At 43.8% G+C, this 26150-nt stretch overlaps 1 protein-coding gene across 3 annotated transcripts in view; it reads left to right on the top strand.

Annotated features, from left to right (window-relative positions):
* The window catches only part of RIPOR3 (RIPOR family member 3), a 322437-nt gene that overhangs the window by 200645 nt on the left and 95642 nt on the right, over positions 1 to 26150 (top strand). For all 3 annotated transcript variants that reach the window (XM_063958952.1, XM_063958951.1, XM_063958953.1), the window contains 2 exons: positions 4854 to 4979; positions 9089 to 9234. In XM_063958952.1, the coding sequence (XP_063815022.1) occupies positions 4854 to 4979; positions 9089 to 9234 (272 nt within the window). The remainder of the gene's footprint in view (positions 1 to 4853; positions 4980 to 9088; positions 9235 to 26150) is intronic.

Here is a 26150-nt window from a genome sequence, read left to right as displayed (position 1 = left end):
CGGTTATGTGGGCGGTTCTGGATTCTGATAAGCTTTCATATTTTCAGTAACCATATGAAACCCCCAGTAATATTGCTGCAATACTGCATACGAATACAGATGTACGCATCATGGCAAAGCCATTGCATGCGCCCAGAGAGAATGCATGCCACTATGCGTGGTCACGTGCATATGCATCACAGCAGAGAGTGGCTACATCTGTAGATTGGTGACTGAAAATTCAGGATCCATTTTGAATCTAAATGTTCACAATGTAACAGCGTTTTTGTCCTGAGCTTTCCGACAGAACAAGTTGTTCCCATGGTTCATAATTACTGAAAATGCATTCATCAACTGTGTGACTGTGGGAGCATGGACAATAACCCTGTTTTAGGAATGTAGGGAATTGAAAACTGTCACAATGAAAATAAACATGGCCTAATCCTGGTGTCTGGTTCCAGCTAACCTTTATATTTTACTATCTAGTAAAGGTTACCAGTATTAACTGGTCACATCTACTACAATCCGCAACCTTATTGTAAAGATAATAGAATTTAAAGCTGCCCCGCCACAGAATGTGGCTAATAGGGAATATGTTTGGATGTTTTGCTAGTGCGCTCCACTCCAGCATAAAGCCCAGCTTGTTATCTTTCACCGGGGGCCGTGAAGACAACATGCAGACAAGTCTAAGGGATAACTGCCTACCAGACAGAGGGCAGATGTACTAAGTCGTGGAGAGAGATAAACTACCAACCAATCAGCTCCCAACTGCCATGTTACAGGCTGTGTTTGAAAAATGACAGGAGTTGATTGGTTGGTAGGTTATCTCTCTCCACTTTATCACTCTCCAAGGCTTAGTACAACTGCCCTCTGTCTGGGAGGCAGTTATCCCTCAGACTTGTCTGCATGTTGTTTATAAATAGGTTTCTAAATGGGCCTGAAGTGACGACCACAATATGTGGACAAGTTCTTTGGGTTTGCCCAGTAGCAGGCTGAAATCGTGGCCATATTGCCAGACTGTCTAAGGTGCTGTAGGGTTATGTGGGTACTCCGGGTAATGCTACTGCACTCCCTTGTATAGAAATATTTCTGTATGCCTCTAAAATGGGAAATTTCATGTTCAGGCTGTGCAGGCCCAAAGTCCACAAAGACGCAGTAGAGGAGCTTACTGTGGGTCATTGAGTAAACAATTTGAGAGAATGTAGTGGTGCTGTTGTGTCTGGGATAAGTACCCTGGAGGATAACCCCTCTCCGGTCACTGGCGATGTCAGAACACAAAAGACAGCGCAGTACTTTTAGAAACAAATTATAGTATTTTACAAATCATTCCAGTAGGCAGCTATAAGTGTAAGTGTGCTTGTTATATACACGGAACACTAAGTATCTCAGAACTGCAAACAGGAAAGTGATGGAAAATACACTAAGAGGAAAGTGTTTCATGGCACCCGGAGGGCACATTTGTTACATCCTGGTTGAGGGGTCAGGTTCGCTATGCCTCACTTTTTCCACTTAGCTGCTGAACATGCACATAGAATACCGTACCAGCTGGCATGCACCCATAGCCCTTAATGCTGAATTACAGAAAACCCAGCACAGTCCATGCTTTGGCCCATAAATCCGGTGGCTTAAATAATAGTAATAATGAAGTCTCTGTGTGCAGATTATTCTGATTATGTACAGAGACACTTTTATTGCTGTGAAAAGCCATCCTAAAGAGCAGAAGTTGGCATACTGTGTGATGTATCCTGCTAAGCAGCAGTCAGTAGAGGGAGAGGAGGCTCTCTATGACACACTCATTCTACTCTACCTTGGATTCCAAATGAGTGTGAGAGAGAAGGCATTATATTTTAGGCATTACCAGTTTAGGCCGATTGCCTGGGACTATGAGTGGGCTACTATCATTTTTCTTTTCTGCCAGTTTATACCATTGTACCATGCCATTCTTTTGGCTTTGTTTGTAAAGGAAAATACAAGTTGCTCCAGATGTAATTATCTGTGGAGCTCATGTAGAATACATAATAAGTGTAATTAGGGTTTGGTTTTTCCCCCGGAAATTGGGTGTTTTTTCTACTACACATCCGCCTCTAAATTCTTGCTCTCCTGTCCCTGTGACTGCTAGGTCACAGTTTGCACTAGGATTTCCTACACTTAGGGGACAATTTACTAAGCTCTGTGTTTGCCCAATTTGACAAAGAAGGGAGTGTTTGCCCATTTTAAAAACACGGAAAGTTACCAAAGTCCAAATACGGGAGTGTCATGAAATAGAACTTCAAAACACGGATGGACATGGACATACGATCACATACACCATCAGCAAAACGTGGATGTAATTTCCATAGACAGCTCTGGAACAATTGAATTGACTTAGAATCATGTTTGCAAACACACCCATGAATTGTGCAAACTCTGACCAAAATACACTGCTGTGCAGGCTTCAGTTTTGGGAGTGTTTGGCTCTAGTAAACACGACATCCAAACACAAATGCGTACACTATTGGAAATTACGTTTGCCTAAAACACAGGAGCATAGTAAATTCACCCGAGACTGATCGATCTCACCCATGTTTAATTTCAGGCAAACACGGGTGAGACACAGTTTTTAGCAAATTTACCTTTTAGAGAGGCAGGATGGAAAGTATTGCAAGCATCGGAACATTGTGACCATCGGTTGTCACCATCGGAACATTGCGACCATTGCGGCTTTCATTTTAAAAGCCGGGACAGCCACCAGGTACATGGGGGGCTTGTCGGGGGGTTAATTTACACTTCCCCAATGGCTCCTATTGTCTGCAGCTGCTGGGTGGGGGGGTCCTGCCGTGCTGACCAATCAGTAGTGATCGGTAGCAAGGCAAACACTGGGGTAGGGTGCAGGGAAGCAGAGGGACCTTCTAGTCCCTTTGAGAGCTGTAGCTGCGGGATGTTTCCCTTCCCTGCAGTTATACACGCTGTTTATCTGACCGTTCACATCCTGTGCGACCAGGTCAGATAAAACATTGCTGGTATGGTCGCATCTGATGCAACCATGCCAGGCAAGTGGTTAAAAGGGGAAAAGAACGAATGTATTAAAATGCATAATTTATCAAACTGTGAAATGCCCGTTTACTGGGCTGGTTGCTTTCCCTTTGGCCCATATACATGTTACTACCAGTGGAGCTTATCTGATAGTCACAGGATACAAGCAGATGCATGCATTTTTTGAAGCAAGATGATGTTTAATAGCTCCCATAAAATGTCTTAGCTGAAGGGTTAGGAATACCACCGCGTACAAGATGGTAGAGATGATACACACCTCTAAAACAGTATGTGTAGACCAGGCCTGGCCAACCTGTGGCTCCCCAGCTGTTGTGAAACTACAAGTCCCAGCATGCTCTGCTGCATGCTTGCTATTATGGAATGCTATAACTGAGGCAGGTCATGATGGGAAGTGTAGTTTCACAAAGCCGGAGAGCCACAGGTTGGCCTGTCCTGCTCTGGAGGATATACATGTCAGAGCCTAATTTTTTCCTATACTAATTCTGGCGCAGGATACAGCAGGGAGTATTCCCCCCTCCTCATCTTTTTAAACCAATTAAAATTAGTTCACAAATTAATTATTACCAGTTATGATCTTGCATCATGATGTGAAGCTTTCTCAGATTGGAATTCAACCTAATTCACAATCTATCATTAGCGTTTATCCTTTAAATAACGAATCGGGATATGGCCCCGTAGCACACACCACTAGATCAAATGATCTATCTGGATTAGACAGTAATATAATTACCAAACTATACTTCAAACATACAGGAAATTCAACCCGCTTTTACCCTGCTGTATATTATGGATACAATTATCTTACTTGAATTCTCTACACAGTATACCAATGGATTGCATTCACACTAGAGAAATGTATTTGCCCAAATTAACATGATAATTACAATATAATTTGGTGTCGGGACTACATCATCCTAATGGTGCAGGCTGGACATTAACTATTCCAGTGCATCAGTACCCAACATATAACATGCTAAAATACTTTAAAACATTTCTCAACATGTTAATTGTTTTGCTCCTGTATTCTAGCATCCAGCACTGGGACATAACTTCTGTGATCCTCCAACAGGCATTAAAACTGTACATACTACATCATTACATATGCAGTCCACACTAGGTGCATATCGCCGACATTCCTCCTTCATGGCTCTGCAATGCGGAATTGTATGCAGTGGTATGGCTGCATGGCTTAGGTCCCTTGCCACACTCCTTCAGGACAGTTACGGCATTGGCTGACTTTGCATCCTGACCAATCACAGTTTGATTCCTTTTGGATATTGTTAGGATTGACCACTAATCCACATGGTGATCTATTGGCTGAATGGGATTTTGATACTTCCACATTGGTGTGTTGCCAACTTTGGAGCTTGGTCAGGTGATAAAATCTTTAATGTTTTATCGGTTTTTTCGCAATAAATAGAATTTTTTTTAAACATTGGAAATAATGATTTGCATTAATTTCAATGGTTTTGTTTCAGCACATTTTCTCTCTCCAGCATGAAAAAGTGAATGCACACAGATCTTTATGTGCTAACAGTGCTGGTCTGACACTTACAAATCCAGAGCGTGGAAAAGAGCGTTCCCATAGTATTAGTACTGCAGCGCAGTCTGTTGCTTTGAAAATAAAGGATCATAATAATTTACAGGCGAGGGTCATGGGTTCAGATCCCACTAGGGACAGTTGGTCTCATAAACTCGCAGTATTGATTTTGCTCAACCCACACACAAGGGAGCAATTATAACGCTGAACAATATGTACAATGTAAAGATCAGGCTGCACACACATATGAGAGAGGTGTTGTCTGTATTCCCCGTATACCTTATTTCTCCTTGTTTCCCAGGTGTTAATACGATTAGGTCGCCAGAGGTGGAGGTTAAAAGGCAAGATTGAAACAGATGATGGGCAAGTGTGGGATGAAGAAGAGAGAATGTTTATACCCAACCTCTGTGAGAATTTTGAAATCAAGGTTTGTGTGTAGTGTGCCTGTCTCTCCAACTGTTGCTGACATTAGATGCATTCCACTATTCAGTGATGCCATCTCCAATGATGGCATAGGGTAATAATCTATCACTCACCTGTACAAGTTATCTACTATCTTGATCTGCAGAAAAGGTCATATGCAGTACTCTATCTGCACCCAGGGTAGTCTTAACAGCATTGTAGGCCCTGGGCAAAGCAATGTACTGGGCCCCTATACTCCCATTCACAGGAATAAATGGAGAGAAAAAATCATTGCCCCTCATCCTTCCATATAGTGAATGGCTGTCAGCACTTTGATTGGTGGATAACTCCAGCCATCCACCAATCCACATGCTGAGAGTCATGCACTTTCTGGCAGCAGGCTGGTAGGCAGGTGGGGAAAGCTGCCTGGCCCCTCTGATTTTGTCTAAATTCACAAGAAGAGCGGCTGGGCAGCATTCTCTACCTGCCTCCCAAAAAGCTACGGAGGCACTAGCCCGCGCCTGCTCGAAGACCCCTAGAATCGTGGGGCCCTCTGCAGCTGCCCAGTGTGCCTGTCTGTCAAGATAGCCCTGTCTGCAATCATTCCTACGGCTGTATCATATGCTGCAACAGTGGGTGCTAAGTAATGAGATGCCATGGTGGTCCAGGACTAAATAAAGTTATTTATAGTTAATGTGATGCACAAAACCAGTGCTGGTCAATAAAATATCCACTGTCCACCACCACCACCACCACCACCACATAACAGAACATAAGGATGACATTCAGTATAAGCACAATTTTCTTAATTTAAGACTCTAGGGCTCTGTGGTTTAAGTAAGTTTGGAAACCACTGTGCTACAAGGTATTTGTACTACACAGTTCCAACTTGATGATGTTTGGTCATATTTACCTGCTTGGTTAATCTCCTCTCTGGAAGAAGAGGAGACGCTGCTGACAGCTTTTGGGGTGGGGCATTCTCCCTGCATCATTAGGCCCCGTCTCTGCTGCAAAAATTGGAGCAAATCACAGATCCCCACCTGACCCATTCGCTAGTAAGCAGGCAGGATGTGGGAGCTCTGCCTACTCTTCCAGGAATGCAGGGGACCACCAGAAAAATCATGAGTCTCCCACAACTTCCGGTGGAGTAGGAAAGTCTGGCTTTCATATGTGACGGCAGTGGGGACTGAGGGGGTAATTCAGAGTTGATCGCAACAGCAAATTTGTTAGCAGTTTGGCAAAACCATGTGCACTGCAGGGGGGGCAGATATAACATGTGCAGAGAAAGTTAGATTTGGGTGGGGTGTGTTCAAACTGAAATCTAAATTGCAGTGTAAAAATAAAGCAACAAGTATTTACCCTGCACAGAAACAATATAACCCACCCAAATCTAACTCTCTCTCTCCATGTTATATCTGTCCCCCCCTGCAGTGCACGTGGTTTTGGCCAACTGCTAACAAATTTGCTGCTGCGATTAACTCTGAATTACTCCCCGAGTACAGTCCGAATAACTTCATACAGCGTTTGGCAGCAAAAACAACTAGTCAGATGCATTCTGATTTACCACTGATTAGAATTTAGCAGTCTAAATGAATGACATGACTAATCTATAAATACCGTACAGTGCATTGTTCCAGGAAAGAATGGAGAGTTCTATATCATTATCGCCTATATCTTCTAATTCTATCCTCAAATAGACAGACTGTATAATTTGAAGCTGTATCCCTCTCCCAAAACACTGTGTAACGCTGGAGATTGACAAGTGGCCTCTGGTTGTTCCATTGGCCTTCCTGTTTTCTACACCAACAGTGTAACACTCACATGCAATCCATTATTGTACAGCACTGTTTCTCTTCAATAAACATTTATTTATGAAACAATCACTTTATGCTTCGGACACTTACTATCATGGCAAGTTTCTGACTGCACAGGGTGAGCAATGTTTTGCTTGGAGAGTTACAGCTTTGCAACAGTTAAACTCCCCCATCCAGATGTCTAGAAACATATGGAGCCTTAAAGGGGTATTTATGGGATCTGGCTGCTCTCCAAGACACCCCTCAGTGTTAAAGGTCTGTAGGGTAAAGAGGTATGCATGCTTTACATTACATAGCTGTACCCATGCATAGATGGCTGTGTTGTGCACAGTGGCAGGTCGCGTGTAATTACCAGCACACCTACTGCATTATAAATCTGCTCCGAATCCTGGAGAGACATATGATGGGCAGAGAATTTACTGCAATTCCTGGAATAAATTGGGGTCCTATTGTAGATCATTTTCCATGGTAAATACAAGATGCTTTTTAAATGATCCCAAGCAAATATATTCGCTTATAATTATATGATAAGACTGACTCCTGACAGAGATCTCACAAGCCCCTTCTCCGTAGTTACCAGTATGTGTAATTTAGGAGAAATGTGAGTTTTTATCGCTTCTCTGTCATGTGGGGTTTTCTGCGGTTACACATTCAGCTTTCTACACATTCAGCTTTCTGGGAAATGAGGTTATTCCACCTTGACAGATTACTACGGGATCTCCATAGACATGCGGACAGCTTTTGTACAGTGTGTGGAAGATGATTTACAGGGGAATGTTGAGGCAGAATTACTGCAGCTGAAGGCTTATTGAGGACTGAGTATGGAGTACACTTTGGTGGCATTTGTAGTATGTCTGCAAATAAATCTGTGTACATAGAAGTGGGGTTGTTCTGGACATGTGACCGATAATGCTGAGATGGGCACTCTGTGGAAGTGATCTGGGGAATATTTGGAAAAAAGTAATTATGAAGGAAGATAGAGAGAGGGAAATGTCACTGCACTTTTTACCATTTGTGATCAACTTGAAAGGTTGGTTGATTGTACCAGCCGTATTGTGCTCACAAACGCAGTAATTCTTGCCCTGACTTCAAGGACCAAATTGGATTTCTGGCTTGATGCCTGTATTGACAAGTCATAAACCTGTTGCGTTAGAGATTGAAATAATTTTGTGACTAAACATCAAGCAACAGAAATAGAAGATACTCATTAAAAAGACCGTTATTAAGAACAAAAAGTGGCCTAGATGTGTCAGTAGAATATTGTAATAATTATTACAATGTTTTAATGACCTTAATCCTTACGTAAGCAGTTCCACTGTGTGTCCGCAATAACCGTATGCAGCAGTCAATCCCACTTGGTGATTGTCTCTTGCGCCATACGCTCCCTTTTCCTGTGTCAGACTCCCTATACATAGCATTAATAACTCATTAGTGTTAATACATCGCTAATTGGATCGCTGGTGGTCATTCCGAGTTGTTCGCTCGCTGCCGATTTTTGCAGTGCAGCGATTAAGAGAAAAAACGGCAAGCATGCGCATGGTACTTAGCGCGCATGCGCTAAGTAATTTCACACAAAACTTTGTAGATTTACACAAGCTCTCGCGAAGTTTTTTCATCGCTCGAGTGATCGTAGTGTGATTGACAGGAAGTGGGTGTTTCTGGGCGGAAACTAGCCATTTTAAGGGAGTGTGCTAAAAAACGCGGGAGTGTCTGGAGAAACGGGGGATTGGCTGGCCGAACGCAGGGCGTGTTTGCGACGTCAAACCAGGAACTAAACGGACTGAGGTGATCACAGTCTAGAAGTAGGTCTGGAGCTACTCAGAAACTGCAGGGAATTATTTAGTAGCAGTTCTGCTAATCTTTCGTTCGCTATTCTGCTAAGCTAAGATACACTCCCAGAGGGCGGCGGCCTAGCGTTTGCAATGCTGCTAAAAGCAGCTAGCGAGCGAACAACTCGGAATGAGGGCCTCTGCTAGAGCCTGATACAGCAGTCATGCTCACCAAGTGATATCTCCTAATTAATTTACATGTAGTTATAAAATCTTAGACATCCTAAACCTATACACAATTATTGATATTGCAGCCACCTATCATTTGGCAGTACATACTGTCACTTGTAATGCCGCATGTTTGCACAACAATGTGTATTATCACTTGGAGCATTGGGCCAGATGACTGTACAATGCCATACTCATCACTACACAACATCCGCTTCTTGGGTTTTCACCCCCCACACAGCAGGCTAGTAAGTTCTGTGGTTTCAGGATAAGTACTGCTGGTTATGTGTCGTTTCATACATTTGCATAACATTATTTTCTAGGTGATTGAGCTGCGTGGTCTGACCACCATCTTAGTCGGAGTTGTGACTTGTGATAGTGCTGATTTTTTTACCACCCGGCCAAGAATAATCATCGTAGACATCACCGAGCTGGGGACCATTAAGCTGCAGCTTGAAGTAATCTGGAAGTAAGTGGATTGTCTTTGCCTGCTGTCTCTCCTGAGCTAATAACCTTGCCCCATCTATCAACGAGTTTCCTGGGTGGAAATTAGTGCTATTTAGGCTCTTTTTCAATCTATTATTCCTGATAGCGCTGTTAACATGTAGCGCTATCAGGTTACCGTCCACCCCTTTAGTTTGTATGTATTTCCGTATTTATGAACGAGCACTATTTCCAAAATAGCGCTCGCATACCTTAAATCAATTTGTCGGCTCCAGCATGCTGTTAACTCACCGCTGCTGTGGTGTTTGCCTGGCGCTGCCCCCGGCTCCCTGAAGTAAGCCCGGCATGCCTTATGACTGCTGAGTTTCTATGGAAACACTTAGCCTGTGATGACGTCCCGAAATGGCCGTCTCATCCGGAAATCACTACTGCACCTGTGCCGGGAATTAGCATATGCCGGCGCATGCGCAGTAGGTAGAGATTCCGGGAAAAAGAACATTCGTCAGTGCTGATGCAGTGTACACACCAGCGCTGGCAAGACAAATAACACTACGGGCTGTAACACATGCGCCGGATTCTCCCGGATGGCAAAAAGCAAGCCGGACAAACTTTGTCCGGCTTTTTGCCATCCGGGAGAAACCGGCAGAGTCTGTCACACAGGACGGCTTTGAGCCGTGTGTGATGCTGTGCGCATGAGCAGCATTAGACACGGCTTGAGAAAAAACCGTTGTGTGTGAAAGCTCCCCTTCACACACACGGTTCACTGCCTGCAAAGACGGCCTGGCAGCCGGACCTTCCAGTGGATAGTTCCGGCTGCAACCCGGCAGCCGTGTCGGGACCGTGCCGTGTGTAAGGACACATTGCGCTCAATGTGTCTTTGCATCACGGCAGCGGTTAAAAGCCGGCCGGCGCCAGCCGGGTAGTGTGTTTTAGCCCTACCACTTGCCGTGAGCACGAAGCCAATATACCACGGCGAGTGTAAATGTTAGTTAACATTTCACTTTAAGCTGATTGATAACTGGGGGCCTTTGTTTCATCAGTTATGCAGTACTATGATGTACAAGCAGCTGACAAACTGACCATGCTCCAAAGATACAATGTTCTAATGAGGGTGTGTTCTTAGTTTGCAAATTGCCGGTACTTTTCTCACTTCTAGACTACATTTATCGACTTTGTGCTGGTTTATTTGATTATTTTACAGTGTTAGTTTAAGTATTTTACATTTGTATTTTTAGCTTTATATCTCATCTTTTTTTTTTTACATCTTTTTATTCAAACTTAACATAATGGTACAGTTGTAAGAAAATAGACCTGTATCACATCTTATACATGCAATTCACAGTTCTAATAAAAGCAAACGCAATGTTACAAAATATTGTTTGAAAAATTCATACATATTGTAGTTAACACTTTTCTGACCATAAGGGTAAGCTTATACAGTAGACTGACTTACCTTGCTACTTTAGTTGGTTGGGTAGACTAATATGGAATGTAAATCTCTTGTTTTCCATTTAAAAGCATTTGAATTTATACAACAATTGGCCATGCATGTCCTACCCAAAATGCATGAAATGTTATGCTGCTGGGTATTCCGGCCTACTGGTTGTTTAAACAAACTTTAAGAGAAACATCTGCAGCTGAGAAGCCTTTGTAATATAATAGTGTATGAAACTACCCACTAGTGCAGGCCTGGCCAACCTGTGGCTCTCCAGCTGTTGTGAAACTACACATACCAGCATGCCCTGCCACAGTTTTGGTATTGGGGAATGCTAGAACTGATGCAGGGCATGCTGGTATGTGTAGTTTCACAACAGCTGGAGAGCCACAGGTTGGCCAGGCCTGCTCTAGTGGGTGGCAAATGAGCATTTGTATAAAATGGGTTTTAAATATTTTTTTTATTTACTTTTTATCTTGGATGGACACAAGCATTACTTGGAAATACTACAGAACACCAAAAGTACATAAAGTATATGGTCCATTTTTATAGCAAAGATCTATAAGTACACAAACAGAAAAATGATAATATTGCAGTCAGGTTCATGTTTTTTTCACATACAGAATCTTTAAAGTCACACTCTACCGATTTTGTAGATTAGATACTGTAGGGCTCTCTGTTTTGTTCCCTAATATTTATACGGATGGCAGTTAAGGTATTATACAGTAGTTGCTGACTTTGACATAAAATACTACTTCTATTCTGTTAGGTAGGTATTCACTTAAATATCTAAATTTCTCTGACGTCCTAAGTGGATGCTGGGGACTCCGTCAGGACCATGGGGACCAGCGGCTCCGCAGGAGACAGGGCACAAAAGCAAAAGCTTTTAGGATCAGGTGGTGTGCACTGGCTCCTCCCCCTATGACCCTCCTCCAAGCCTCAGTTAGATTTTTGTGCCCGGCCGAGAAGGGTGCAATCTAGGTGGCTCTCCTAAAGAGCTGCTTAGAGTAAAAGTTTTGTTAGGTTTTTTATTTTCAGTGAGTCCTGCTGGCAACAGGCTCACTGCATCGAGGGACTTAGGGGAGAGAAGTGAACTCACCTGCGTGCAGGATGGATTGGCTTCTTAGGCTACTGGACACCATTAGCTCCAGAGGGAGTCGGAACACAGGTCTCACCCTGGGGTTCGTCCCGGAGCCGCGCCGCCGACCCCCTTGCAGATGCCGAAAAATGAAGAGGTCCAGAAACCGGCGGCAGAAGACTTTTCAGTCTTCATAAGGTAGCGCACAGCACTGCAGCTGTGCGCCATTGTTGTCAGCACACTTCATAGCAGCGGTCACTGAGGGTGCAGGGCGCTGGGGGGGGCGCCCTGGGCAGCAATGATAGTACCTTATTCTGGCTAAAAATACATCACATATAGCCCCTGGGGGCTATATGGATGTATTTAACCCCTGCCAGGTCTCAGAAAAACGGGAGAAGAAGCCCGCCGAAAAGGGGGCGGGGCCTATTCTCCTCAGCACACAGCGCCATTTTCCCTCACAGAAATGCTGGTGGGAAGGCTCCCAGGCTCTCCCCTGCACTGCACTACAGAAACAGGGTTAAAACAGAGAGGGGGGGCACTTATTTGGCGATATGACTATATATATTAAAATGCTATAAGGGAAAAACACTTATATAAAGGTTGTCCCTGTATAATTATAGCGTTTTTGGTGTGTGCTGGCAAACTCTCCCTCTGTCTCCCCAAAGGGCTAGTGGGGTCCTGTCCTCTATCAGAGCATTCCCTGTGTGTGTGCTGTGTGTCGGTATGTGTGTGTCGACATGTATGAGGACGATGTTGGTGAGGAGGCGGAGCAATTGCCTGTAATGGTGATGTCACTCTCTAGGGAGTCGACACCGGAATGGATGGCTTATTCAAGGAATTACGTGATAATGTCAACAGAGACGGCCGGCAAACAAAATAGTACCTGTCCAGGCGTCTCAAACACCGTCAGGGGCTTTAAAACGCCCATTTACCTCAGTCGGTCGACACAGACACAGACACGGACACTGATTTCAGTGTCGACGGTGAAGAAACAAACGTATTTTCCTTTAGGGCCACACGTTACTTGTTAAGGGCAATGAAGGAGGTGTTACATATTTCTGATACTACAAGTACCACAAAAAAGGGTATTATGTGGGGTGTGAAAAAACTACCTGTAGTTTTTCCTGAATCAGATAAATTAAATGAAAAGGCGCTCACACGCTTATCAAAACAAGTGGCGGTACCGTCTCCAGATAGGGCCGTCCTCAAGGAAAATATCCTAAGAAGTATATACACACATACTGGTGTTATACTGCGACCAGCGATCGCCTCAGCCTGGATGTGCAGAGCTGGGGTGGCTTGGTCGGATTCCCTGACTAAAAATATTGATACCCTTGACAGGGACAGTATTTTATTGACTATAGAGCATTTAAAGGATGCATTTATATATATGCGAGATGCACAGAGGGATATTTGCACTCTGGCATCAAGAGTAAGTGCGATGTCCATATCTGCCAGAAGATGTTTATGGACACGACAGTGGTCAGGTGATGCAGATTCCAAACGGCACAAAGAAGTATTGCCGTATAAAGGGGAGGAGTTATTTGGGGTCGGTCCATCGGACCTGGTGGCCACGGCAACTGCTGGAAAATCCACCGTTTTTACCCTAAGTCACATCTCTGCAGAAAAAGACACCGTCTTTTCAGCCTCAGTCCTTTCGTCCCCATAAGAGTCATATCTGCCCAGGGATAGAGGAAAGGGAAGAAGACTGCAGCAGGCAGCCCATTCCCAGGAACAGAAGCCCTCCACCGCTTCTGCCAAGTTTCTCAGCATGACGCTGGGGCCGTACAGGACCCCTGGATCCTACAAGTAGTATCCCAGGGGTACAGATTGGAAAGTCGAGACGTTTCCCCCTCGCAGGTTCCTGAAGTCTGCTTTACCAACGTCTCCCTCCGACAGGGAGGCAGTATTGGAAACAATTCACAAGCTGTATTCCCAGCAGGTGATAATCAAAGTACCCCTCCTACAACAAGGAAAGGGGTATTATTCCACACTATGTTGTGGTACTGAAGCCAGAAGGCTCGGTGAGACCTATTCTAAATCTGAAATATTTGAACACTTACAAAGGTTCAAATCAAGATGGAGTCACTCAGAGCAGTGATAGCGAACCAGGAAGAAGGGGACTATAGGGTGTCCCGGGACATCAGGGATACTTACCTCCATGTCCCAATTTGCCCTTCTCACCAAGGGTACCTCAGGTTCGTGGTACAGAACTGTCACTATCGGTTTCAGACGCTGCCGTTTGGATTGTCCACGGCACCCCGGGTCTTTACCAAGATAATGGCCGAAATGATGATTCTTCTTCAAAGAAAATGGACGACCTCCTGATAAGAGCAAGGTCCAGAGAACAGTTGGAGGTCGGAGTAGCACTATCTCAAGTAGTTCTACGACAGCACGGGTGGATTCTAAATATTCCAAAACCGCAGTTGTTTCCGACGACACATCGGCTGTTCCTAGGGATGATTCTGGACACAGTCCAGAAAAGAGTGTTTCTCCCGGAGAAGAAAGCCAGGGAGTTATCCGAGCTAGTCAGCAACCTCCTAAAACCAGGAAAAGTGTCAGTGCATCATTGCACAAGGGTCCTGGGAAAAATGGTGGCTTCTTACGAAGCGATTCCATTCGGCAGTTTTCACGCAAGAACTTTTCAGTGGGATCTGCTGGAAAAATGGTCCGGATCGCATCTTCAGATGCATCAGCGGATAACCCTGTCTCCAAGGACAAGGGTGTTTCTTCTGCGGTGGCTGCAAAGTACTCATCTACTAATGGGCCGCAGATTCGGCATTCAGGAAGGGTCCTGGTGACCAGGGATGCCAGCCTGAGAGGCTGGGGAGCAGTCACACAGGGAAAAAATTTCCAGGGAGTGTGATCAAGTCTGGAAAATTATCTCCACATAAATATACTGGAGCTAAGGGCAAGTTACAATGCTCTAAGCTTAGCAAGACCTCTGCTTCAAGGTCAGCCGGTATTGATCCAGTGGGACAACATCACGGCAGTCGCCCACGTAAACAGACAAGGCGGCACAAGAAGCAGAAGGGCAATAGCAGAAACTGCAAGGATTCTTCGCTGGGCGGAAAATCAGGTGATAGCACTGTCAGCAGTGTTCATTCCGACGCCCGGGAGAGTGGGGACTTCATCGGGAAGTCTTCCACATGATTGTGAACCATTGGGAAAGACCAAAGGTGGACATGATGGCGTCCCGCCTGAACAAAAAACTGGACAGGTATTGCGCCAGGTCAAGAGACCCTCAGGCAATAGCTGTGGACGCTCTGGTAACACCGTGGGTGTACCAGTCAGTGTATGTGTTCCCTCCTCTGCCTCTCATACACAAGGTACTGAGAATTATAAGACGGAGAGGAGTAAGAACTATACTCGTGGCTCTGGATTGGCCAAGAAGGACTTGGTACCCGGAACTTCAAGAGATGCTCACAGAGGACTCATGGCCTCTGCCGCTAAGAAGGGACCTGCTTCAGCAGGGACCCTGTCTGTTCCAAGACTTACCGCGGCTGCGTTTGACGGCATGGCGGTTGAACGCCGGATCCTGAAGGAAAAAGGCATTCCGGAGGAAGTCATTCCTATCCTGATCAAAGCCAGGAAGGAGGGGACCGCACAACATTATCACCGTATTTGGCGAAAAATTGTTGCGTGGTGTGAGGCCAGGAGGGCCCCCACGGAGGAATTTTAACTCGGTCGATTCCTGCATTTCCTGAAGACAGGAGTGTCTATGGGCCTCAAATTGGGGTCCATTAAGGTTCAGATTTCGGCCCTGTCGATTTTCTTCCAGAAAGAATTGGCTTCAGTTCCTGAAGTCCAGACGTTTGTTAAGGGAGTATTGCATATACAGCCCCTTTTGTGCCTCCAGTGGCACCGTGGGATCTCAACGTAGTGTTGGGATTCCTCAAATCACATTGGTTTGAACCGCTCAAATCTGTGGATTTTAAATATCTCACATGGAAAGTGACCATGCGGTTGGCCCTGGCCTCGGCAAGGCGAGTGTCAGAATTGGTGGCTTTGTCTTACAAAAGCCCATATCTGATTTTCCATTCGGACAGGGCAGAACTGCGGACTCGTCCCCAGTTTCTTCCTAAGGTGGTGTCAGCGTTTCACCTGAACCAACCTATTGTGGTACCTGCGGATACTAGGGACTTGGAGGACTCCAAGTTGCTAGACATTGTCAGGGCCCTGAAAATATATGTTCCAGGACGGCTGGAGTCAGAAAGTCTGACTCGCTGTTTATACTTTATGCACCCAACAAGCTGGGTGCTCCTGCTTCTAAGCAGACGATTGCTCGTTGAATTTGTAGTACAATTCAGCTCGCACATTCTGTGGCAGGCCTGCCACAGCCAAAATCTGTAAATGCCCAATCCACAAGGAAGGTGGGCTCATCTTGGGCGGCTGCCCGAGGGGTCTCGGCTTTACAACTTTGCCGAGCTGCTACTTGGTCAGGGGCAAACACGTTTGCAAAATTCTACAAATTTGATACCCTGGCTGAGGAGGACCTGGAGTTCTCTCGTTCGGTGCTGCAGAGTCATCCGCACTCTCCCGCCCGTTTGGGAGCTTTGGTATAATCCCCATGGTCCTGACGGAGTCCCCAGCATCCACTTAGGACGTCAGAGAAAATAAGAATTTACTTACCGATAATTCTATTTCTCGTAGTCCGTAGTGGATGCTGGGCGCCCATCCCAAGTGCGGATTGTCTGCAATACTTGTACATAGTTATTGTTACAAAAATCGGGTTATTATTGTTGTGAGCCATCTTTTCAGAGGCTCCGCTGTTATCATGCTGTTAACTGGGTTCAGATCACAGGTTGTACAGTGTGATTGGTGTGGCTGGTATGAGTCTTACCCGGGATTCAAAATCCTTCCTTATTGTGTACGCTCGTCTGGGCACAGTATCCTAACTGAGGCTTGGAGGAGGGTCATAGGGGGAGGAGCCAGTGCACACCACCTGATCCTAAAAGCTTTTGCTTTTGTGCCCTGTCTCCTGCGGAGCCGCTGGTCCCCATGGTCCTGACGGAGTCCCCAGCATCCACTACGGACTACGAGAAATAGAATTATCGGTAAGTAAATTCTTATTATTACATTGAAATAGTCATAGGTTGCCCATAACTAGTTTGTTCATCTATATGAGAGAGACAAAACTAAACACAAAAATACATTTGGGGAACTGTTCATAAACCATCTTCATTTTCATATAATTATCTTATAAGTGTACAAGGAAACACAGGGAACGATGCTCCTTGTTCCCGTCCAACCAACTAACTATTTACCATGTTAAATAATAGAAAGAAAACCCATGACTTTGTATGTCTACAAATAAAGTAAATATTTGACAATAAAAGAACATCGGGATTTAAACTTTTCCCTTAACTCATCTATTTTCCTCAATGGATTCCCCATTCATGCTGAAAATCATGATAGTGCTTTAAGCATCTTGGGGATAGGCCGTTGAATTCACCAGCTGGTGGTCTACACGTCTCTTATTTCCTGTATTTTATGGATGTCGGTGACGTTTATCCACCACTATAAGGTCTGGAGATACAACACAACAAATGTCTGAGTGTAGTAAGTAAGAGATGAATGATACAGTGAGTCATTTATAAAGAGATTTCAGCAGCCTCTTTGGATGAGAAGAGGGACGAGAACGCTCTCTGAATTATAAACAATATAACAGGTAATTCTGGCAGAATAAACCACATGAAACTAGAAACCCAGATGTTGAGGAATTATGTGAATTACAGCTGCCAAAGCAGGATGATGATATTATTGCTGCCTAATTTTAGTCTCATGAGTAACGCTGCAGTGAACGGACGTAAGAAGTGTTTTTATAGCATTAAACCTCAACCGTAATAAAAGATATTACCGTATGTTAATGTTCTGGAGGAGTAAAGACCCATGAAAGTATGATAAATTAACATTGAGGACTGGTTCTTACTGTAACATTGTTTTGCAATGATGAACTTTAAAATCTTCAGTGCTTCTCAGTATGTATATTCCTTTCAGTGGCTAAGAACCACACATGAGGCCCTGAGATACGGTTGGGTTGCCCATAATTGGCTTAGATGGTCTGTAACTTACTTTCCTCACTAAGAGGCTGATTCTGAGGCTGTGTCTTTGTGATGGTGTGGAAGCCTGTTTTACTACCTTATGCTAATGCACGTTCCCCTAGGAATAATGCAAGGATCCGTGCAAGTCCTAAGCAGGAAGTCACTCTGCCCACTGTTTGTATATGTTTATAGCTGCAACTGTCATCATTAGTGCTGCACTTACACCAGCGTCATGCTAGATGCAAGAGATCCTTCAGAAACAGGCTTCCCTTCTCCATACGTATGCCCTTCAATAGCGTGGACCTCTAGCTGCACTCCCATGACACTCCCACCAGACAGACAACTACCATGCGATAGCATTGCCATGACCCAGTTGCAGCCCTTAAAATGCTCACTTCATACAAAACGAGATTGCGCACAGATCCATACAAGCAGTTATGCAAGCGTGTACCGTTGCTTGGGCGTTGGCAATATCAGCTGAAACTCACCATTTGCATCTGTAAAATGAGATCTCTGACTTAGAATCTGCTCCTAAGCGTGCTAAAAACTATATCAGTAGCTCTCATGTTTGGCCTAACTGTCATATAGTAACCGTAACGTGTATCTCGTAGGCGAGAGCGAACGGCAAGTTCACCTAGAGTTATGTTTTATGATCACTGTGTGGGGGGCTTTTAGGCTTTACATTTGAGATATATAAGAAAGGCTTCCAAATATGTATGTTCCTAACAGGTTTAGCGTCATTCAGTTATAAGAATTTGTTGTTTGTTTTTATTAGTTCCTCATATTCTTAAATAAGCATTAAACAGTCATTAAAGTAACAAAGAAATACTGGAGACCTAAAAGAGCAAATATTTGTCTTGGGACATATGACAAAGAAAATATTTGTCTTGTCGTTACCCTTTGCTCTCGATCGTAATATAATTTATGATCTGACGTCACTTTTCACACGCTACCAATATTAGACATTTGTGCTGGCAGACAGTAGATTGTTTTACCGTAAAGCATGTGGGTAATTTCCTGGCATTGGTGTTATTAGAAGTTTTAGGAAGTTATTTTTTTTTCCAGCACCGCTCCCATTTTCTCAGGTGGTATACTGTGTTAGACCTCTTTCAGACTCTTCTCATGGTATACAGTGAGCTTGAGATTTGTTGGTAAAGTATACATTATGTCCATTTGTCTTTGACATTCTGTAGCTTCCACTGCAAACAGTATTTGGTGTCCCACTATTTCAGGAAACAACCTTTTCAGATTCAACGTGGGAACTTTGGATGATGTGACGGAAATTTGTTGTTTAATATTTTCAGCAGGCAGAGTTCTATATTGTGATTACTGGTGAAAGGGCAAATGTGCTGCAGAAATGTACCACTTCCTTAAGAAGCTCCCAAACCCTGTCCGTGCATATGAAGTTAAATTGGGAAAATTTATGAAAAAGTAATCGTATGTATGTTTAGCTGATGACAAGTAACAAACTTCTGCTTCGTCAGTATGTGCCACCCATATTCTTCATATGATTTTTGTTTGAAATCTTTTTTACTATGAACTTTTCTTTGTAAAAAGGAAATCTTTTTAAAGGGCGAATATGCATACATTCCAATTTAGCCAGTATGTGGCCCTGCAGCCCCTAGGTAAAATCCATCACTGAATATATGTTAATATATTCCACATAAGATGTGATAGACCATGGCATTGCATTATTTTTAGCATCCATAACCTCTAACCTTTTGTCAGTGGTTATTTTGTGGAAGTGTCCTGAGCAGGAGCTGGCTCACTCTGGAGCTTAACATAGATACTTTAAAATTATCCATCAGAAGCCTGAGAGAATGCTTGTATTACTGTTATCACTGTGCTGAGTCCAGAGCTGCAACTAGACATTTTGTTGCCCTCTGCCAGAAAGAGAATTGTTGCCCCGCCCCCTCTCCCCCCTTATTTGAAATAGAGGCAAGACTTCTTGGGGAAGGGGTGTGGCCACAGAATAGTAGCAATTTACATTACACTGCACAATAGTGTCCATTATTCATGTTACACCACACAGTGGAGCCACTTATACACATTACGCCACAGTAGAGCACCTCCTACTAACTCCTTCCTCCTTCCACAACAGACACCTGATAATAGCAATATTTATTTATTATTTATTTATTAACAGTTTCTTATATAGCGCAACATATTCCGTTGCGCTTTACAATTAGAGCAACAGTAATAGAACAAAACTGGGTAAAAACAGACAGACATAGAGGTAGGAAGGCCCTGCTCGCAAGCTTACAATCTATAGACAATAGCTTTGTAACTCCATAGAAAGAATTTAAATATTTTCTCAAGAGCATATATAACAAAGATTTTATTCGTTAAAATTTCATGTATGCCTGGAGTATAACGCAGAATAAATTCAGTCGCCCTATCTGTACATCCTGGTCATTTACCAAGTACAGTATAAAAGACAATGAAACCAGCCACATAATGTAGGAACCTCAAAGCTCAATTAGCTATACCCTTCACAGAATTTGATACCTTAGGGCGACACTTGATCGATAACGAACTGGCCTCTTAATCATATTAAGACGGGGAGGAGCATTGAGGTTTCACATGGCATAAGGTTACAACAGCTACCGCTCATTGGCCTGCCGTGCACTGGTTTTGTCTATTACATTGACTGTAAATAATTTAAATTGGTTCTGGACTACCAACCCAGGCAACCTTCAATACCCCGAGCATCCCAGAGTACCTAGGCACACAGTTTGAGAACCACTGCTCTAGACGCTTCCCTTTGCTGCTAGGAGAATCGTACACAGTGGATTGCATATGTGTGGCCCTCACCAATGCATCAATCTAGAGCTAAGTGTGCTACTGATACAGAGCTGTCGACCAGGGCGTCTTTTATACTGTTCCTTGGGCATACTAAATTTGCCTTTAAAAGTACCTTTATTGCCCGTTTTCTGGATATTTCAGGGATGTAGGTAAAGGAGCAGTTTATAAAGTTGCTGTTTGCAAAACCTTCCTAATGAGTTACAGGGTCTCCATGATACAGGGCACCTTACATCCTGTATGTAGGCACTGGCACTGTCTCGTGACCTGTTAGGTGTGTAGGCAGGGTATTTTGTATATATCTGACTATAATCAGTGATGCATGTGACCAGTCCAAGCTTCTAGCAAATTTAGAGTACAGTCTGTATAGTGCTGGGGTGGGGGTGAAGGCATCTAGTCTATCTCATTTATTTAAGATAGTGTGGTGAAGCAGGGTAAAAATAGAGAGGTGTGGAACTGCCACTTCCTTACCTCTCTTGCTACTCATCAAAGCACATAATAATAAATCTACTGGTCTGGATGGACTTCACCCAAGGGTTCTTATGGAGCTAAACTCAGAACTAGCAAGGCCTTTACATTTCTCTGATTCAAATACATCAGGCATGGTACCAAAGGACTGGCGTATAGCAGAGGTAGTGCAAATATTTAAAAAGGGAATTAACACTCATCCTGGTAACTATAGACAGGTAAATTTTACTTCTATAGTGGGGAAAATATTGGAAGGTATAATAAGAGATAGCATACAGGAGTACTTGGAGACCTCCCAAGGTTATTAATAGGAACCAGCATGGTTTTGTGAGGGATAGGTCATGTCATACTAACTTCATTAGTTTCTATGAGAAAGTGAGCCATAATCTTGACCAGGGAAACGCAGTGGATTTGTTCTATTTAGATTTTGTTAAAGCCTTCGATACAGTGCCACACATGAGGCTGATTTTCAGATTAAGAGAGCTTGATCTAGGAAACACTATTTGTACTTGGTTAAGTAATTGGTTGGATAACAGGGACCAGCGAGTGGTGGTTAATGGGATGTTTTCCAACTGGGCCACAGTCTTCAGGGGAATACCGCTAGGTTCCGTACTCAGCCCACTTCCTGTTTAACATATTTATTAATGACCTAGTACAGGTCTGGATAGCACAGTGTCAATTTTTGCAGATGATACTAAACTGTGTAGGGTAATTAATTCAGACAAGGATGTTGAGTCTCTTCAGAACGACTTAATTAAACTAGAAGTTTGGGCAGCTAAATGGAGAATGAGGTTTAATATAGAAACATTTTAAGTTATGCACTTTGGGACTAAAAATGAACATGCAACCTATAAATTAAATGGATAAAATTTAGGGGAAACGGTAATAGAAAAAGATTTGTGGGTGTTCATTGATAGTAGACTTAGCAGCAGTACCAATGTCAAAGTGCAGCAACGAAGGCAAATAAAGTAATAGCATGCATAAAACAGGGTATTGAGACAAGTGATGAGAGTGTAATCCTCCCTCTGTATAAGACATTGATATGGCCGCATCTTGAATATTGTGTACAGTTGTGGGCACCGCACTATAAAAAATATATCTTGGAACTTGAAAGGGTTCAGAGGCGAGCCACCAAACTGATAAAGGGTTTAGATGAACTGGATTATGAGGTAACATTTACTAGATTAGATATGTTTAAACTAGAAAAGATTACAGATTAAAAAGTTACAAATATATAAAGGGACAATACATGGAACTATCAAGCGATTTGTTTATTGAGAGATCTCTACACAGGACACGCGGACACCCTCTGATGTTAGATGAGAGGAAATTTCATACCCAGCGAAGGGAAGGGTTCTTCACAATATGAGCAGTAAGGATTTGTAATTCTCCGCCAGAGAAGGTAGTAATGGCGGACTCAGTCAATGGGTGGGATTCAAATGATATATCACGCCATTTTCCTTTCTAAAATGAGCTCCGTTATTGCGCCCATAGGGATCAGGTTTAGCTGTGTAAAGGTTCGGGTGCCTCCCTACTCTGGGGGTATAATAATGATACCACGCCCCTGAGGGCAGAAACAGAACGGGTGTGGAAAGGGGTGAAAATAATTGAATCCCACCCTATATGTTTAAAAATGGATTTTCTAACAGAAAAAGATATCCAAGTATACAGCATTTAAAATGAATGTATTTTAGTAACAGCATGGATTATAGCTGTCAATTAGACTATAAACATAACTTCATCTGGGTGATTACAGAATAGTGTAGGAAATATAATACAGATTGAACTCAATGGACAACTTGTCTTTTTTCAACCTCATTAACTATGTTACTATATAACTGTGTTAGGCAGCTGCAAAAAAAGTCCACATTATCACAAAGAACTAGCAGCTAACCTCAAAGCCCCCAAATTCGGAATTTCCAGCCTATTGAGAAAACCCATTCCCATACCTTCTTCCACCTTCCGTGATAAAGGTATTGGCATAACAATTGGGCACGCTCTTCATGCGCAGAATTGTTCCATCAGTCTGCAGAGCTCATGCATAATGCACCCTACACACTGGGCGACGGTAGCAATTTGGACGATGATCGATATCATCCAAATTGACTTGCATTGCAAAACGACGGAAAACCAACGATAATTGGTGCATACATACTGAGCGATATGAACGAGAATGTTCATATCGCCCTGCAACATCGCTCAATGTCTAGGGCACATTAATCAGTATGCGCTGCTGCTGCCCTGTAGCCAGTTGAAAAGTGACACTAGGGTTTTATATAGTTTTGGTCTCCAGATTTTAGCAGCGCCCCATAATGTTATGTGGAGGTAATATCTGTTTTCATGCAGTTTCATAGAAGTCATCTTCACAAAATAAAGTGTGGGCAATCACGCCAGAATGATGAAGTGGCCGTTTTAAGCCATATTAAGGTTGAAGTACCACCTTTAACTCTTAGGTACCCAGTTATCAAAAAATATTTGCAGCTATGTCCCTTCAAACGATTGTTTTTGGGGGTTACCCACAAATATTTAGTATATCCCACGTGTGTACGAAGGTCCGCAGCAGGCATCTCCAACCCCGCATCCCCTATAGGTTTGTTTCTATAAATGCAAAGTATTCCAGAGATTGCCCCCGCAGCCTTTGCGCATTGTAGCTTATGGGCTACTCACCGCACTTAGGAGGGTATTCAATTAGTGCAGACCAGTCGGAAAAACAGCACTGGCGAAAACCACGTGTTGGCAAATTTGCCACTGATACATGTGTTTTAGCGAATTTGCTGCGTTTTCACCCCGTTTACTGCGCAATTTTGGCCCATGCCGTTTCGTCAAAAAAAGTGAAACCGCATGGCCGAAAATGGATTAAAAAATGGAACATTCGAAAAAACGGCACTTAATTGAATACCCCCTTATAGTTCCGGAGTTCCACGGAAATGTCTGCTGTGCATGTGAGGTCAGTAGGAGCGCAAATGTACAGCAGCCCCGGCTGCTCACTGGGCAGATCGCAGGGATGGGCTTTGTTCCTGTGGATGCTTCTTAATACATCCTGTTGATGTAATCGCATATTGCGATGTGATCCTGGGCCCAGATCATATTGGATATGCAATTAATGATAAATGTTCTCCAAAATTAGCAAAAAAAAATACAATAAATGGCTTTGCTTAGGACAGCGGAAACAGCAAATTGTCCAACAGATAAATATAACCCAAAGATCACTAGACCCTACATGAGTCATGATGTCCTTGTGGACTAATACTCTGCAATACTTCACATGGTGTCATAGGTACAAGACCCACTAGGGTTTTAAAATTGCATGTTCCTTTTCCCATATTTAGGGTTTTAAAATTACATTTTGCTTTGCTCATATTTAATTTAATTAATATCTTTATTTATGCTCGAATGGTATTATAGTCAATTTCACTATCAAGTGGACTAATTTAACATTCATTTAAAAACAAAAGACCATGGGGGTCATTCCGAGTTGTTCGCTCGTTATTTTTTTGTCGCAATGGAGCGATTAGTCACTAATGCGCATGCGCAATGTCCGCAGTGCGACTGCGCCAAGTAAATTTGCTATGCAGTTAGGTATTTTACTCACGGCATTACGAGGTTTTTTCTTCGTTCTGGTGATCGTAATGTGATTGACAGGAAGTGGGTGTTTCTGGGCGGAAACTGGCCGTTTTATGGGAGTGTGTGAAAAAACGCTACCGTTTCTGGTAAAAACGCGGGAGTGGCTGGAGAAACGGAGGAGTGTCTGGGCGAATGCTGGGTGTGTTTGTGACGTCAAACCAGGAACGACAAGCACTGAACTGATCGCAGATGCCGAGTAAGTCTGGAGCTACTCAGAAACTGCTAAGAAGTGTCTATTCGCAATTCTGCTAATCTTTCGTTCGCAATTTTAATATTCTAAGATTCACTCCCAGTAGGCGGCGGCTTAGCGTGTGCAAAGCTGCTAAAAGCAGCTTGCGAGCGAACAACTCAGAATGACCCCCCATGATAAAGAATTTCTGTAACCTGGAATACTGCAATAATTCTAATGAGTGCAGATCGGTCAGTGGGCTAATTCACCTCATCACTCCACGAAGGATCATAACTTGAGCAGGGATAAGAAAAATATTTTTAGATATTAGTATTAAATGTTTTAATATTTGCCAAAATGCAACTGATGCTCCGCCCTTTTTTGTATAAGCTCCGCCCTCCAAGGTCCCTTTTTTTTTTTTTTACTTCAGGAAAAAAAATGCACCTGGGAAGCCTGGTTGGAGAGCCGCCCCTACGACTTTACTCTGGGACCACTCTGACAGAGGCGTGCTAGTGCCCTTCCCGGTCAGAGGCGTGCTAGTGTTTACCGCACTCCCAGTGGGAGGCATGCTAGTGCTTACTGCACTCCTGGACAGCATTCCAGGCTGGGTGGTCCACTATGCCAGCTTCACAGACACTACGCCACCATGCCTTCCAGAAGCTGGGTCTGTGAGTGCAGGAGCTCTAGTGACCCGGAGAGCGGAGCAGCAGTGACGGATGCTGATCACTGAGTTCTAATGGAAAGCCCACCCTCTGTGCTCAGTTGCTGCATATTGCCTGCCAATCCAAACTGACAGGCCCCTGCAACTCGCACCCACTGCTGGTTACCGCAGACACAGTCAGGCCCCTCTACACCAAGTACCAACCTATCAGCTACAAACTGCCATATTACAGGCAGTGCTTGAAAAATAACATTTAGGAGCTGATTGGCTGGTACTTTATCTCTCCACTTTATCTCTCTCCAAGGCTTAGTAACTAGATCCCTAAGTTTCCAGGGTCAAACCTCTGCTGGCGGAGTTCTGATAGATAGCTGGTCAGCGTCTCTTTTACGCAGTGCTGCACTGTTAGACTTGACTGGGAGAGACGTCATGATGTTTATCCTCGTCCCTGAATGCCAGACCAAAAGGACCAGGCAGCAGCAGCATCGCCCGGTGTATTGGTAGCTGTGCGCTCGGCAGAGAAGGAGCCGAGGGCGCTGCTACAATTATACAGTGCAGTGGGTGGTATACAGCAGCTGGTGGCGGCGCACACAGATATTCACAAAGGTTATCGCAGGTGTCAGCATCTTGGCAGTAACACATGCAGGTGTGACTGGGGTGAAT

Source organism: Pseudophryne corroboree, chromosome 3, assembly GCF_028390025.1.
Source record: "Pseudophryne corroboree isolate aPseCor3 chromosome 3, aPseCor3.hap2, whole genome shotgun sequence".
Taxonomy (NCBI): domain Eukaryota; kingdom Metazoa; phylum Chordata; class Amphibia; order Anura; family Myobatrachidae; genus Pseudophryne; species Pseudophryne corroboree.
Note: the sequence above shows the minus strand (reverse complement) of the source record. Positions and strands in the feature narration are given on the sequence as shown.